General features: G+C 49.8%; 1 protein-coding gene across 5 annotated transcripts; it reads right to left on the bottom strand.

Annotated features, from left to right (window-relative positions):
• Positions 1–713: 713 nt before the first annotated feature.
• On the bottom strand, positions 714–16,231 carry ZNF142 (zinc finger protein 142). 5 transcript variants are annotated; one of them, XM_016196805.2, is made up of 10 exons: positions 16,105–16,231; positions 15,724–15,852; positions 14,668–14,981; positions 11,958–12,560; positions 10,781–10,933; positions 9,016–9,840; positions 7,129–7,306; positions 3,514–6,433; positions 2,782–2,887; positions 714–1,595 (listed from the first exon to the last, which is right to left on the bottom strand). In XM_016196805.2, the coding sequence occupies exons 3-10, from the start codon at positions 14,945–14,947 to the stop codon at positions 1,126–1,128; spliced, it is 5,535 nt and encodes a 1,844-aa protein (XP_016052291.2). In that variant the 5' UTR covers positions 14,948–14,981; positions 15,724–15,852; positions 16,105–16,231; the 3' UTR covers positions 714–1,125. The 5 variants fall into 5 exon arrangements, with proteins under 5 accessions (XP_016052291.2, XP_087675719.1, XP_016052290.2 ...); XM_087819593.1 differs by having other exon boundaries at positions 10,781–10,960; positions 16,109–16,231; XM_016196804.2 differs by having other exon boundaries at positions 16,109–16,231.
• Positions 16,232–17,300: the final 1,069 nt, after the last annotated feature.

The raw sequence follows: 17,300 nt of genomic DNA, 5'->3' as shown, positions 1-17,300 counted from the left end.
AATTTGGCTTGAGTATGGTCTGTCATTGCTGGGCAAGAAGGGGAAGAATGAGGGTTGGGGGACATTTGGGTAGACAAGTGGGGCAGGAAAAAGGTAGAAAAACAAGTTTCCAGGGGTCCCTCTGCATGTGCTACATAGGAATGGTACAGAAATATGACTTCTAGGGGTCAGGGTAAAAGGAGCAGGCAAAGGGTTATGTGATCCCAGCCCTCCTGAAGAGTTTGCCTGGGACAGTCCTGATTTATGTCTGCTGTCCCAGCATAATTATTAATAGTACTCTCTTTAATTTCCCTACTGTGTCCCAGGTTAGATGATTATAGTCACTGTGAGGCACTGAGAATTCTGCTTTAGAGATTTACCTCCACCCCTGCAATAATTTGCCTTTCACACTATCTTTGTGCTTTAACTCTAGTATAGTTGCTGACCCAGTGGGAGGACTGATGTTGAATTAAAGCTGCTTCTATGAGGAAGCTTGGTGGGTGGCAGTCCTCCCTCTACAGGTAGACAAAGTGGCTCAGAAATAGGGAGCAGAGCAAGGGCCAAGACAGGCTCTAGAATAGAGGAAAGGCAGACCTGGCCCTGTTTGAGAATCAATCACTCAGTGCAGATGGAAGGAGAGTAAGAAGAGGCAGAGGTCTAAGAGGGGACAAGCAGATCAAGATGACAGCCTGGAATGTTGAAATAGGGACATGGACGCTACAAGCTAGTGATCATTCTGTTTAACATGCTTTATAGAGCATTAGGCACAACAGCACATGCGGTTCAGTACAACTGTTTTGAGGATGGTGAATGAAAATAGGACTTGACATAGCAAGGAAAGAAAAGATGGAATTGGTAAAACCAAGATCTTATGGTCAGGGACTTTGGTGGAGGGATGGTGAAGAAATTAGGACCTCACAGGTTAAAAACACAGTGGTTCTCAACACAAAATCAATTTGTGGTTCATGTCTCTTTTACGTAGTTGTCAACTTCAAAGTACTATAGTCAGAGTCCTAGGACGGTTCCAGACAACCTGACACTCCAAAGCCAGCCCTTCCTTATGCTTTGAGCTTCTCAGGCTGGCTCTGGTTCCAGCCTGCAATCCTGGACCACACCCTCTTCTTGTCTGGGAGATGGGCTGGGCCCTCAGCCCTCAGGTCCAGTTGGGGGAGCAGAAGGAGCAGGAGGGCTGGGATCCTCCAGCTGCACATCATGCAGGTGCACCGTGGGGGTGGTGGGGTCTTTGCCCACGCCTTGGTTTGGGTCAGCCTGGTCAGGATGGTGCCTGCGCACATGCTTAACCACCTGGAACTTCTGCTTGGCCTTGTAGCTGCAGAGACGGCAGAAGAAGGGGTGGCGGTCGGTGTGGGTGAGGGCATGATGGCGCAGGCCCGCAGCCCAGCGGAAAGCACGGTGGCACACGTTACACACATAGGGCTTGGCCTCGCTGTGCTTGCGGAGGTGGGTGCGCAGCAGGAAGCGTGTCTTGAAGGCCTTGCCACACTGCTCACACATGAAGGCCCGTGCTTCCCGGTGCCTGGTCTCCTGGTGTACACGCAGTGCATCGGCCCGGTTGGTGCAGTACTCACACTCGGGACACTGGTATGGCTTCAGTCCTGTAGGACATGGCAGACAGGGAACAATCACCACTGAAGGGGGTGGAACAGGGTTCAGCAGACCATAAGAGTCACTATGATCTTGGGACATAAGGAACACAAGCAGCAATCTGACTAATGCCATCTCTTTGGAATATTCCAGTCTTGTCTGACATTTTTGTCCCTTTCTCCCAACACGGCCCCTTGTATACCATGGGTGCTCAACAGGCACTGATAACTAACTGGACCCTTAAACAGGCACCTGACAGCAATGGACACTCAAATATGGTAGGGTTTCCAAATGGGAAATTCCAACCTCCTTCTGGTCATGGGGTACTCATGGAAGCTGGGGATGCATTTAAATATAACTCCTGCCCTAGCTGGTTTTGCTCAGTGGTCAGAGCGTCGGCCCGTAGACTGATGGGTCCCGGGTTCTATTCCAGCCAAGGGCACGTACCTAGGTTGCAGGCTCGATCCCTGGCCCCGGTTGGGGAGTATGGGGGAGGCAACCAATTGATGTGTTTCTCTCACATGGATGTTTCTCTCTTTCCCTCCCTTCCACTCTGAAAAGCAATGGAAAAAACATCCTCAGGTGAGGATTAAAAAAAAAAATACAACTCCTCGTTCAATTCAAGAAGTCAAAATGTTCAAGAGGGAAGAGGGTAGAGGTGAAAGAAGTGGCATTCATAGACCCAGAGGGCCTTGAAACACATCTGCTCAATTCCTTCACATGAGGAGATCATGTGCATCAATCACAGGCATATAACCATTAACCATTTTCTGAGAACCTGTAGTTTGTGGACTCCATAAGCGGGAGAAAAATAGGGTAAGTTAAAACAGGTGAACCTTCCCACTTTCTCCTCGTTACTCGTGATGGTTCCATCGGGTCTGTAGAAACCAGGTAGACGTGCCCTTGGTCATTCATGTTTGAGTTGGGTTCTCAGCGGGAGGTGGGTGACCTGGTACCACAATCTCCTGGGGAGCCTTTGAAAAGTATACATACCCAGGTTCAGGTTCACCTCTCTTCTGATTCTGATAGGTCTTCAGTGGGTTGAGGAGCTATTCTAGCCATCTGACCTACCCACTACCCCAGTGTGAAAACTGATGTGCACCCTGAATCTGAGTAAGGACATATACCACCTCAGGAAGTTGGGTGTGCCAGGGAATGGGGGAACCCCTTGGGTCTGTCAAAACCAGGCAGACTCACCTGTGTGCTTGGTCATGTGGTACTTGAGCTGGTTGACCCACTTGCACTTGTAGCCACAGTCAGGGCACAGATACTTCCGTTCCTCCTTATGGATCCGCATATGGTACTGGAGGAGGGGAGAGCAAAGAATATGCCCAGAAAATGTGCACCCCTGGGTACTCAATGGATGAGGAAATGGGGGAAGAAGGCAGAGAGACTGTTGGCAGACAACCCTGTTCCCTGCTCCCATCCTATCCATATTCCTGTTACCAATTAGGTTCCCCAATCTGGCCACTTTGACACCAACCTAACCCATTTGGCCTATCCCTAGATCTGCCCAGACTATCTCAGCTCTGCCACTTTATTTCCTGTGTCTTTGGGTAATCTAACCCCTAATTCTCAGCTTAATAATCTGTAAATAAGAAACAGTAAAAGTAGCTATATCTCATATTTTTCAAAGGATTAAGATTAGTGCCCAGCATAGAGTAAGTGCTCAATAAATATTAGTTATTATTATCTAGATTATCACCAACCAATTACATGCCTTTATCAAATTTCATACTATGGAATTTTATCTTCATAACAACTTTATAAAGTACTATCGCATTTTTACAGATGAGGAATCTGAGGTGTGGAAAATTAAGGAAATTGACAAAGGTCATAAAGCTAATATTTAGGAGACTTAAGATTAGAGAACCCAGGCAGTTTAACACCACAGCCTGTACTCCTGGCCCCCTTGGTCCCTGACCTTACCTTGAGGCGAGAGGGGTCAGCACAGGCATAGGGACAGAGGTGACAGCGGTAGGGCTTTTCCCCAGTATGAATGCGGCTGTGCCAGGTGATCTTCTGCCGGTTCTTGGTGCTGTAAGCACAATCGGTGCACTTGTAGAGCCTGGTGCCCCCATGCCCTCTCACATGGTGATCTAGTACCAGCTGGTGGCGGCACGCGAAGTCACAAAAGGGGCAGCGCAGAGGGGGCTGGCCAGCATCCCCATCTGAGGCTGCTGCAGCTGAAGTCTCCTCATGCTGTTCCAAGTAGTGCTTCACCAGGCCCACCCGCTCCCGGGCAGCAAAGTCACAGAGCTGACAGCGGTGGCTAAAATGCTGCTGCCTCCGGTGCTCATCCAGTGCTGGTCGGCTGGGAAAGGCCTGCTGGCAGGCCCCACACTCAAGCCGTGGGTGCTGTTTACACGTGTGTCCTCGCAGGCTGGCAGGGCTGGGGCACAGGAACCCACAGCGGGAGCAGTTCAGGGTGCCCTCAGTTGCCTCTGCAGGGGAGCCGGGGACTGGGGGTGTAGGCTCGGGATGCCGGCGCAGGGTGTGCTGCTTGAGTGCTGTCTCAGAGCTGAACTGAGCCTCACACTGGGGACAGGCAAAGGCTGGGTTGCCCTGGTGGCAGCTGTTGACATGGCGAGTGATGTCATGGCGAAGGTAGCCACTATAGTCACAGAGTGGACAGAAATGGGTGGGTGTTTTGTCATGTACCCTCAGCCGGTGTAAGCGCAGTTTTGAGTTAGTACCAAATGTCTGGGGACAGGAACTACAGGGGATGCGGCCAACACCTGTGTGTCGGGACTGGTGAGCCTCCAACCGGTAACGTCTAGTGGTGGAAAAGTCACAGAAAGGGCACTGGTGTGGCTTCACTCCCTCGTGCTTTAGCCGCTGGTGCTGCTGCAGGCACCTGCTCTGTTTACAGACAAAGCCACAGTCCCCACACTGGAGAGGGGGCCGGGGGCCACGGGCTGGGGACACAGAGGGGTGCCTTCGCTTCTGGTGGAGCTTCAGGGCAGCAGCAGCAGGAGTGGTGAAGGAACAGAGGCTGCAGTGCAACTCTTCAGATTGCTCAAGGGGGCAGCCCCTGGTCTGGTGAGTCCTCAGAGCCCGCTCCTGCTGGCAGCTAAAGGGACACGTAGGACAGGAGAAGCGAGCCACCTTCTGCTTTGGAACCAGAGCTGTGTCCCCATCACCAGGGCTGCACTCTGTACTCCCACTGTTTAGGGGAACAGAGTCCCCATTGCTCAGTGGGGACACAACAGGCGGGGTCTGAGAGGCTCCTCGCTTTCCTGCTCCACTACGTACCCCCCGGCAGCCTTCAGCTACGTGGGAAGTGATGGAGGAGAGCCGAGAACAAAGGAACATGCAAGAGTTGCAGTGAAACTTGCCCTGTTCAAAGTGGAACTTCTCAGGGGTCTCTGGGGATGAGGAGCTTCCTTCAGGAAGTACTGTGGAGCTGGAGAGTGTGGCCAGAGGCTCCTCTATTTCTTCTGGTTTCCTAGGAAGCTCAGGAGCATCTTTTGGGAGCACTACCTCTATTTCTAATGGTGCAAGTGGGGGCTTCCCACCTTCTGCAGCCTCTGAGGCCTGGGTGCCAGTGGGCAGAGGATGCAGAGGGATAGGTGAATCTGCTCTGGGCAAGCCCTTGTTCTTTTTGAGCAGAACAGGGCACTTCTTCAGCAGGTGGGTACTAAGGCCACGCTGTTGCTTGAAACTAGCCCCACACTCAGGGCACAGCAGGGGCTCTCGGCGGCCCTGGCACCCAGTCCTGGAGTGCAGACTCAGGGCCTTCTCCCGGCGGGTAATGAAAGGGCAGTGTGGGCAGCGGAAGGCCCGCCCCTCTCCCTGTATCACTACCATCTGAACCCGCCCCTCCAGTACCAGCGCCTCTGCTTGTTCTTTGTCCTGTCTCCTCAGGGCCTTGAGTAATGACTCTGACTCAGGGCACTGGGGCAGGACTGCTGTCTCAGTGGGTGGAGTTGCCTTGAAGGTTCCCACCCAGCTGTTAGGGGGTTCCTCAGAGGAAGGAGGATTTCTGGGGGGCTCAGGGATTGGCTTTTCCAGAATGGGCTCTTCTTCAGAACCCAAGCCCGAAGTGCCAGCACCTTCAAAGGTAGACAGCTCTGTCAAAGTCCCATCTGGCTCTTCCAGTCTCAGGGGCCCTGAGGGATCCAGGGCCCTGAATTCTACAGGGGCTGTCTCAGTGATCTCCTCCAGGGGTGGCTCGGCCACAGGTTCCAGTTCTACTCCCAGGGCCTCTAGGTGTAGTGTGCAGCTGCCCTCATCTACCTCTGCTGAACTTGGGCTGCCAACGAGGTCATTCCCTTGGGGAACTTCATTGCCATCCTGTCTCCCAGCACTGTCCTCACTGGCCTCTGCCAGAGCCTGGTCCAAGCTGGGATCCTCCACAGCCCCAGGGTCATGGTCCTGCCCCACAGGCTGGGCCGATAGCTGGCCTGAGGACTCTGAGTCTGGTGGAGGTGCCGGGCATTGTTGTCTGGCTTCCTCTGGCTCCTGGCTGGCATAGCGGAGCTGCCAGACCTGGTCCCCGGGCACATAGCCATGGGCCTTGCGCTTGTGGAAGAAGAGGGTGGTGTTGCTGAAGGTGCGATAGTCACAGAGGGCACAGCGGAACTCACGGAGGCGGGTGTGTTTGCAGTTCTCATGGCTCAGCAGGGCCTGCTTGTGGCGGCTCTGGTAGCTGCAGTAGCGACAGGGGTAGAGTGGAGCTGGCTTGCTGGGGTGGTGCTGGGAAGCCATGTGCTTCTGTAGCTCATACTTCCGCTTGCAAGCAAAGGCACACACCTCACACATCAGGGACTTGCCCTGGTGTCTCAGCTTGTGGCTGCTCAGCTGATCAGCCCGGTGGCAGCGGTAGGAACACTGATTGCACTGGTATCTGATGAGGAAGGGGGGGGCGGGGAGAGAGGGAGCAAAATCACAACTATAACTCAGCAATAACAACTAACAGTCACTACTTACTATGGGTCAGGCTCTACACTCAGTATTGTACATGCATCATCTAACTCGATGTTCTTTCCCACTACCCTATGAAATAGGTGTCCAGTGAAGGGCAGAGACAGCCTAGCTTCAGGGCTTCTGTTCCAGCCCCTACTCTATATTGCGCCCTAAAGGGAAGATATCACGAATCACCAACCCACTGTGGACTTCTAAGAGGCTGACATGCCTACAGCTCCACAGGGCAGGCTTCTGTTCCTAGTTCCCATTCTCCCATGGAGGCATGAAAGCCAAAGAGAAATACCCTGCCACCTGTACCCAGAGGGGAAGTGGTCAGGATTGGGGCGACAGTGTAGTCTATCTACTTTCCCAGGACTAGTCTCTGAGAACTCAACTGACACCTTGGTGTCTAAGCCTATACTCTGGGTCTATACTCCCTTCTCTGAGCCCAGAGATCTCTCACCGTGCAGACTGGGCGACAGGCACAGAGGCAGGCAATGGAGCTGAGGTGGCAGGAGCAGAGAGGGCTTTACAAGGAGTCTCCCCAGGGCCAGAAGAGCATTGGGGCCACAGCTAAATTCAAGAGGAGGCTAGCTTAGCCTGAAGTTCTAGGGATAGGGATGGAGGCAGGCATACCTGAGGTCCCCTAAGTGTTTTCGCATGTGCACACTGAGGTAGTGCTTCCACTTGGTGACATAGCCACACTCAGTGCACATGTAATCCTTGGTGTTGGAGTGGGTCAGCATGTGCTTGGATAGGTAGCTCACATCTCGGCACGTGAAGTCACACAGCTCACACTTGTGAGGTTTCTCACCTTATGTAGGGGTGGGGGTGGGGATGAGAGGGGAGAGAACACAGGTCACACACAGATCAAGTGAGCAGACAGACCATCTTCCCCAGCAAGTCTGTCTGGATGCTAGGCAGGAGCAAAAGCTTCACGTGCTGATAACAAGAGTTGATGCGACTTCGCAGCCCTCTCAGACAGCTCCTCCTCTGCTCCGACACCAATGAAGAGGAGAAGTGAAGACTGAGCTTTGCAAAACTAGCTTTAAAGTCCACTCCTGACTTGTTATACAGCTTGCTGGCACTAACAGCCAACTGCTCCACATAGCCCAATTCCTTTCAGTTTTGTGGAAGAGGAGAAAAATTAGGCAATACAACAGTGGTTAAGAACTCTGACTCTGGAATCCAACACAGCAATGAAGATATTAATAGTCAAGATGTATATAGTGCCGGCTCTGTGCCAGGCACCCTTTTGAGCACTGTATAAGAATGCCTCTCGCTCAATCCCCACGACAGCCCTATGAGGCAGGTGCTACGATTATCTCATTTTACAGAGGAACAAGCTGAGGCACAGAGAAATCACAGAGGTATTAAGTGGTGGCTCAAATTCCAACTTACTACTATATGGCCCTGGGCAGGCCATTTAACCCAAGTCTCAGTTTCCTTGTTTTCAAAAAGAAGGCAACTAAATACTGACTTCACATGATGGATATGAAGATTAAATGAGATATCCCAAAGTCCTCCATGATGCCCAGCAAGAACTTGAGGGCGAACTGTCCCTGGTGTTGGTCAGTACCTGGCACTAAGAAGCTGGGGGCCAGGTTTCTTCAGGACCCTTCCCTATGATCCCTGCCCACCCACTCAGCCCCTTTCCCTATGGTGAGAGGCAAGCAACACAGTGTTCTGGCTCTGGTTCTGTTACTAGCTGGGTGATTCTGAAACAGGCCATTTTCAGAGTCTCTCATCCTTACCTGCCTTTCTTACAAGATACTTATTATGGATTAAGTCAGATAACATATATGAAAGAATCTGTAAACTATAAAGCACTATGTAGACGTAAGATTTTAGAAAAGGTCTCATAAAATGAAATTTTGTGACTAAAGCATGTATCAGTGGGAACAACAATGGCTTTGTACAGAACTGCTTAAAAACTATCCTCTTAAACTAAAGAGTCTTCAATGAGATTTTTAAATGTCTTACACAGAGATCACAAATGCGGTGATGCTGTGGCAGGAAACCTGATCTGATTGTCTCACTCAAAGCATCAATAATGCTGGTAACCAATTAAAAGTCTGACTTGAAATATCTGCAAATTCCAGGTCACTGAATGGGCTCATGTTTCAGTGTCATGGTTGCCAAAGCTATAACATGTATGGATGGCACAGACCCCTTGCCCCATCTCTCACAGCACATCCCAAAACTTGAATTGCAAAGGAAGGTTATCTGTCCTCATCTGGGTTTCTTTACTTTAAGAGGCTGGGTGTTGACACACCCAAGGCTGACTAGGGGTGGGCATAACTGGACAGGGCCTTACAGATAGAGCACAATGGCACAGGCTCTGGGTCAGACTAAAGCTCAGCTTAGTGACACTCAGCTTAAGGCTCATAAATTCCAAATACCAGATTTATCTCTTGGAATACTAGGTCAAAGGAGACAATGAATGCAAAGCCCTTCATGTGTACGTCTGCCACCATCATCATCACCACCATTATACTACAGTGAAGAAGGAAGCCACCTCACCTGTATGCAACAGCATGTGGCGGATGAGCACTCTCTTGTGGGCAGTGGCAAAGCTGCACTCAGGGCACTGGTGGATCTTCTCATGAGCATGCATCTTGCCCACATGATCCTGGTAGGACACCGGGTTGAAGGTGGCGAAGGGACAGAAGGTACAGCGCAACTCCTCACTGCCAGGGTGGCCCTGCTTCTTGTGTTTGCGGAACAGGTGCTTGTTGGAGCAGGCGAAGTCACAGTGGGGGCAGTGGAAGGCATAGTGGCTCTTGTGGTGGGACTCCATGGCTTCGGCTGTGGCAAAGAGCATGGGACACGAGTGATGGCGGCACTCCACAGCCCGCACCCCATGGGTCTCCTTCAGGTGCTTCATGAAGGCCTTGCGGTCGGGAGCTGCATAGCTGCAGCCTTCCTGAAAGCAGCCCAGGGGCAACGGCTCTGCTGCCGCTGCTGCTGTGTGACTCTTGAGGTGCTCCTTAAGGGCCTGGCTGAGGCGGAATTCCTCCCGGCAGACAGGACAGGCATAGGTGTCTGAGTAGAAGTTGGAGATATCCTCATGCATGCTGGCCATGTGGCGGTTGAGTGCGTTCCTCTCCACTGCACTGTAGTTGCACAGTGGGCAGCGGTGGGCCTTCTGGCCCAGCTCCCGCAGCAGATGGGTCTTCAGCTTGCTCTTACTGGTGAAGAACTTCTGGCAGTTGGGGCACTGGAGGCTGGGGTCTGGGAAGTGGAGATGTAGGTGCTCCACCAGGTGGGTCCGCTTCTTAAAGCAGCGCTTGCATTCCGGACACATGTGGGTCTTAAAGAGGGACTCGGTGCCAGGAGCCACATCCCCTGTGAGAGGGAGAGGCAGAGAAGGTTGAGAACAAGATTCTTCGACAGATCAGGGGCTGGATGGATCATGGGAGAAGCACAATTTTCCCAGACACAAACAGTGTGTGCCTTTCCCTTTCCTCTTTAGGAAACCAAACAACAGCATCTCAAATATTATAGTCTCAAAGAAGACAAGAAATGCAAGTATTTAGAGAAACAAAATCACAAGAACTTCTGAGACAGTGCTGTGGCCTGTCTGAAGTGCTTTACCCAGCCACCCACTCACTACTCCTGAGCCTCTGCCTAGAGTTGCTCAAAAGAACAATCTGGATGGAACATTCTTGTTTTTCCTGCCCAAGTTCCTGGGGGCAGGCGGAAGGATCAGCAGGTTGGTTGGAAGGAAAGGAATCTCATGGGGAATGAGCAGAAGAGAAGACAGTAAAGTATTCCAACTTCCAGACATGGGCTCATGAGTTCTAGGTCATGGGGAGCTGGTATAAATATAATCAGATTTCTCCTATATACCTGACAGTAAACATGCTCCCTGTGCGATGGGTTTCAAATGCTGTTCTATTGAGTTGGAAACTGGGAAGCAAGGATTCAGAAAAAACAAAAAATCTTAGGGGGCTCAATGCCAGACAAGACAGGCTACTGATCATCAATAACCTTTGGCATCTTTAAACTATGGATATTATCCATTCCTTCCCTGCAAAAGAGTTTTCTGCCCGAGGAAAGCCAGCCCAGGAGAACACAAACTCTTTTTACCCCTACATACTGTGTCACTAGAGTCTTTACCCATTTACCATTTATCACTTTCCCACTAGACATGTCAAGGTGGACTGTTAAGAATGAAAGGATCTGAACCAAAGCTCAGGAAACTAAACCTAGAGCCTCAACACCAGGCTCTCCACAATCCATTCCTCCCTACCACCAAGAGGTTCAAACCTAATCATGTCATTACCTTCCAAATGCTGAGCCCCCTGGCCTTTCTGGGAGTCCTCCAGGGTGCCACTCTCCTCCTCTTCCTCTATGTCCTCTTCAGCTGACTCTTGCCCAGGCAAGGGCATACCTGCTTCCTCTGAAGGCTGTCCCTCCCCTGGGGGCAGTTGGGGAGCTGGAGACACATAAAACTTGATGAAGTCTACAGGGGCCAATGACAGCACTGAATGCTTCTACTTCTTTTCTTACTGGCTGGCAGAATCAATCACCCCTTCCTCATTTAGCATAAGGGAATCTTGGGTTCTTATAGGAAGACCAGGAGCAAAGCCACCAGTAATGCTCCAACCTAAAGTAAATAATTCCTCAGACCCTTTGAAGATGAGAGCTTTGAGGTCACTGGAGTTGGGGGTAGGGGACTGAGAGGTAGAGAATGGGTGGACTGCACTTCCCTGGCATAGGTCCCCAGGACTAAGGCTGCTGGCTCAGTGCCGGTGAACATACCCTCAACTCTAAACTTCTCTACTGAGAAACCCAACTCAGCAATTCAGGGTCATACTGTCGCCTCAAATCTATCCCTTCTATTCCTCAACAGAGGCAGCTGCTTTGGTAAGGCAAAGACCTATGACTATTTCCCAGGAAAAAAAGGGTCTTCTGTTTGGGAGCAGAACACAAATGAGCCTTAGCCAAATTTTCTCATCAGAATCCTGGCCTCTCCTGGCCTGATTTCTCTATTTCCTCCCGCTCCTCTACTCAACCCACGTCCTTTTTTTGAGACTAAGAGGAGAAAGAATCAGTGAAGGAACACCCTCCCCGAAAGTTTCTTTTTAAAACAACCCCAGCTTCTCCTACCCAATCCCATTGCTCTAAAAGGTCATCAAAAGGCATTCTACCAGTGGCTATGGGCATTTTAGCTCTTGCCCTCCAGAAGTTCTGAAATGAATCAGAAGAGAATATTGGTTAAGTAACTTCAAAGCTACAGTGTAGCTGAAGCCAAATTTCACTCACTGTCACAGACAAAGACTTTCTCAGTATCCCATATATTCTGACTGGTCCAAGCTTTCTGAATGCCTTCCCACGTCAGTCAGTAGTTCTGTCCTCTGAGCCACTACTCCGGATTCTCTTGTATTCAGACACATACCCATGGCACTAGATACAACTGCCTTTCCAGGTGGCATACTCCTAGGCCCCTGGCCTCATACCTGGCAGCAGCTCCTGGGCTGGAAGACCCTGAATAGCTGACAGTTCTCCCTGTGTCCTGGCCCCATGGCTGCGCCGATGCTGCCGGAAGAGTTTGACGTTGGAGCCCATGAAGCTGCAATGGTTGCAGTGGAAAGGGTAATGGGCCTGTCGGTGCAGCTCCATGCCCTGCTGGCTCCCAAAAAGCAGGGGGCATCCCCGGAAAGAACAGGGCACAGGAACCACCACTCTGTGGGTCTGCCTCAGGTGGAGCTGCAGACCCTTACGATCTTCAGCAGAAAACACACAGTCATACTCTGGGCAGGAGAAGGTGTCAGGAGGGCCCCGGTGAATCTTGAAGTGGCTCTTCAGGGCCTGGGGTTGGGCAAACTCTTGTCTACACACAGGGCATGGTAGGGGAATATCGGGTGGGCTCTGGCCCTGCAGAGGGCCAGGGAGAGTGAGGTTGCTGGGGGGTAGCTCCACAGAGCACGGGGAGCTAGAGAGGACCTGCACAGGCTGTATAAGGGTCTCAGTGCACTGGTGCAGGGCCAGCAGAGTGGGCTCTGCGAAGCTCTGCTCACAGCGCTCACAGAAGTACACCTCCACCACCTTTACCAGGACACCTGCAGGCAGAGGACCAACAGAGAAAGGCACAGAATCAGATAGAATGAGACTCATAGGAGTTAGTTACTAGCAGAAAATATAGGTGAATCTTTTAATATTCATAGAATGGAGACAGACTTTAAGTCTGGTTCTGCACCCGGACTGTAAGCCTCACGAGGGCAGGAATAGTCTATCTTGCACATGCGTTTGGATTCCCAGTATCTAGCACAATACTTGGCATAAAGAGGTACTTAATAAATATTTGTTAAATGAATGTAACAAGCATTAATCAAATCCAGAAAGCATTAATAAAAGGCAATATATTTTGCCCAAATAAAAAATTAGAAACTATTAAAAAAGAAAGAAAATTATAATCTGGAGATAATATTTGCAATATGAATGACAAAGTGTTACTTTCATATTTTGTAAAGAGATTTCCATAGGCACAGCAATTCACAACATGGAGAACATCCTATTTGAAAAGAGCCAAATCATGTTCATAATAATCACTGCCATTTCTTAGGCAACGGGGAGGGCCTTGATAAAGAAAGACCAAGCACTCTCTTGGTCCAACTGCCCTATGAGCAGAGGGACTCTGTGAGGTTAATGCCACCATGTTTATTAACAGGGCCATGGCTCAAGCCCAGGTTTGTCTCACATTTATTCTGGTGGTCCTTTTTATTATATTTTCGTTGAAATAAAAATTCAGTGCAACAATTCAAATGATACAGAGATGTATTTTTTTAAAAAGCCACGTCACACAGTTTAGTCTATATCCTCCCAGGTCTTTTGGGGTCATTTTTCTGCAATTTGCTTCTTTTTTTCTTTGCTATATATCAAAGATATTTTTCTCTGTAATTTAGATCTACCTCATATTTTTTGTCCAGTTCGTAGTGCTTCAGCACATAGATAAATCGAAATGAAATTTTGCCCTCCCTGATGGACATTTGAGTTGTTTCCAACCATTACAATTAAAGCCAGCCTACACATCCTTATCTCCGCATCCCTGTGTGTGTGCACGAGTCTTTCCATAGGACAGATGCTGACAAGTGGAATTACTGGGTCAGAGTACACATATTTTAAAATTTGTTATGTAGATAATTGACCTTTAAGAGATTAGCTAATTTATACTCTCCATAAGCTATAGAATAGGGTCTGTTTCCCCATAGCCTCACCAACACTAGATATTATAAAGATGTTCAACTTTTGCCAAAGTCAAGAAACAAAAATGGCATCTCATAGTTATTTTTAACTGGAATTTATTTGTGTGTTAGTGAGATTAAGCATCTTTATGGTTATTCACTATTTTTATTTCTTTAGTCAATTTCACATAGATTTCTTTTCCCCTTTGTTTCTTTTTCTGACTGTGGAACTCTTTAAATTTTAAAGGTATTAACTCTTTCTTATACATTGCAAATATTTTTCTCAGGTTTGTTTTTTATTTATTATTTCTTTCACCACATAGAAGTTTAGAAATATTATGTGATCAAATTAGCTAATCTTTCCCAGTATATTTTGTACCCTGCTAAAGGAAGTTGTGACAACTGTAGATGAAAGATGGCAGTTAAAAAACAGGGAAGCTACTTAAAATAAAAAGTTGTAGATGTGGGAAGAATAAAGGGGAGAAACTTTCTTCCAGCATAAGTATAAATGGTCAACTCTCACCCTTAACCACATGCCTTGGATGAGTTAAGTGTAATACACACGAAACTGGGGCAGGGAAATACCAGATTACCTCTGGGAAGCCCTGCCAAGGCCTGGGTGAGGAGAGAGGCTGGGCCTTTTGCCTAATCTAATCCCTGGGTGCAGTTCCTGGGAAAGAATCCCCAAAGACTACTGGAGTGAGGATTGGGCAGAGGTATCTGAAAGGTCTTCCTTTCTGGATTATTGCCAAGCATACAGGATGCTCTCCCAGGGAAAAATTGCCAAGAGCTTGGTATAAGGTTGTGTACCACCTTGCCAGCCTTCAATCAACATTTACCAGCTGCAAATCAAATTACATTTTGTAGTATAAAAATAGGATGCTACCTTGTGTTCTCATTCTACTTAGATATACAAGGATCAAAAATAGCAGACAAAACCTCAGGGCTGTTTGTCGCACTGGCCTGCTAACAACTGTGTTCGTACCTGGGGTCTCTCCAGGAGCACCTGGTGACAGGTTTCCAGCTACTGCTTCTACAATGATCTCCATATTCCCTGTGTCCTCTTCAGTTGTTGTGGCCTCTACCAGCAGGCAGCTTGGGTCAGCAGGCAAAGGTGTAGGGTTCTCAGATGGACAGGGGCTCTGGATGGGCTCCAGGATTCCAGGGTTAGAGAGAGGTGGTGGGATCAGCAATAGCTCAGAGCACAGTCCATCCATCTCCACAGTGCTGTTGGCTGGCTGTGAGTCCAACATGGGGTCTGTCATCACCACCAACTTGTGTGTTGTGGTCTCTTAAGTGCTAATAAACCAACCATAAGAGAAACCAAACAAAATATAGTTAGATTTCTCACTTTCTTCCCAGTTGGTGTGGGTGGACAACCTAGTGCCTGCCCACTTAGGCATTTCCTTGCATGGCAACATGCCACAACTAGTTAACCTAGAAGTTTTCTTTTTATGACAATGTCTAGAACAAAAAGTATAAAAATTATAATAGGGCCCAATATTGGGAGAGAGAAAATAAAATTTGGCCAATATATTAAACACTGCAGGTTTTTTTGTTTTTTGGAGCTAAGTGACCTTGGTCAAATCATTCAGTGATCTGGGTCTGTTTTCTTATCTGCAACAAAATTGGGTGGGGTCAGGGCTCTCAGAGGTACCTTCCCCTTTTAACATTTTATGATCTCATTATTCTTTAGCCAGGGTTTGAGGTACTTCTGGCCCCTGCTGACCTCCCCTCTCAACAGATCTCAGAACCAGTCATACCAATGACTTGCCATTCCCCAGAAGCACCACATTCTCTTTTGCTTCCACACCCTCACACATGCGTGTGTCTGTCTCTGTCTCACCTTCATGGGCCTTTCCCCCTTCTCCATCTTTCTTGTCTGGCTAAACAACTATCCTTTACAAATCTACACATATATCACTTCCATTGTGAAGGCTTCCTAACAGATTAAAGGCAGAGAGAAGACCTGGGGAATGAATGAGACCTGGCCTGGGTACTAAAGCACCCGGTTTCCACCTGCCTGGGGGCTCTGACTCACCGAGTGGATCTGGACAGATACAGTGGCCTTAGCTTTCTTGTTTGTGAAGTGGAGGCGATGACAGTGTCCACATCGTTGGGCGGGTGCGGGAATCACAAGAGCCAGAGAATGGGAAAGCCGACTTGTAACCTGCAAGGGTTGGGATGGACAATCGTCATGATTATGGTCCTGAAGACAGGCAGCGGGTAAGCGGGCGCGGTCCAGAGCAGTGACGCGACTGAGGCACCGGGGCTCCTGGGCCCCACTCGGCGTGTTCACCACCTCCTCCCGAGGGTTCTCACCTCCCAGGCCCACCCTCATCCTGGGGCACGAGAAACTTTTGCCTCCAGCTCGCTCCCCCTGCATTCCCTACTAGTTCCCGCCCCGCAGCCGGCGACTTACATACCGACCCAGGGCCGGAGGGAGCCGCATCTCTATGGTCGGCCAGAAGCTGGAGCCGCCTCCAGGGACACCCTTTATGCGACCGCCTCCTGCCCAGCGGAACTCTAGGGCAGCGGGCATAGGGAGGCCACTCTCTCTTCCTCTTGGCGGCGGGAGGAGTGCTCTATGGTTTTCTCTATCGGCCCCTCCGCCCCCCCGACTCCTCCAGTCTTGAGGACAGAGGAGGAGTACCATCGAGAATTGTGGAGCAGAGTGGCCGGGCCTTCTTGGTGGGCGGGGCGGGAAGTAGATGCAGGATCTCGGGGGTGGGGCCCAGCGGAGCTTCCCTGGAGTGCGGCGGGGTGAAACCATTGAGAGGGAGGGCCAGAGAGTCACGGCGGTAAGGGGGTGGAGTGGCTCAGTATCCCAAACCACGTTGCTGGAGGCGCGAGCTGGGGTGTGGAGGGGCTTCGGGAGAGCGCGTCCGACCAGAGCCCGGAGCGGGAAGGGCTTTGTCTGTGGCCTTCCATGCATAGGTATTTTGGAATTCTGTATCCAGCTCTGAGCCTCAGCGGAGGTCACTGCTGTCAGTTCTTCGTCCCGCGTGCCAGGCGCAGAGCTAAGTGGCAGGGGGCAGGGGAGGCGTATTAGAAACCAATTGGCTTCCTACCCCTCGGGATCTTACCGTCTACAATTAGACCCAGTCACGTTTTATTGCGGAGGATTATGAAAAATCTCCATGGAGGAAGTAGCAAATGGGCAGGATTTCAGTTGGCGAGAATAAATTAGAATAGGCTTCCGAATCGAGAGAACTAACTGCTTGAGCCAAGAGGCGGGAGGTGGTTCGCATATTTGTTCAACAGTTTAGGAGCTAAGCCATGAAAGGTAGGTAGGTGGGGGGCTTTGACTACCAGGCAGAGTTTTTACCTAATTCAGGGGCCTTTTGAGGGGTGTTGGGAGTAGGGAGAGAAATAGGATTGAAACTGATATTTATGAAGAAAGACCTGGACCCCTGTGTAGCAGTTTAGTGAAGCAGGAGATGGAGAACGCCCCCCCCCCCCATTAAGGTGCCATTTCAAGAACTAAAAATTTTAAGTATCTCAGGTGGGAGATATTAAAGGGCTAAAGAAGACATTATGAATTGAATATGTAAAGGAGAGGATATTTGAAGGACATTACTCATGGTGACAAAGCATGGTGGTTACTGACAGGTCAAT

This window comes from Miniopterus natalensis, chromosome 8, assembly GCF_054644295.1.
Source record: "Miniopterus natalensis isolate mMinNat1 chromosome 8, mMinNat1.hap1, whole genome shotgun sequence".
Lineage (NCBI taxonomy): Eukaryota > Metazoa > Chordata > Mammalia > Chiroptera > Miniopteridae > Miniopterus > Miniopterus natalensis.
This window is presented reverse-complemented; position numbering and strand designations above follow the sequence as displayed.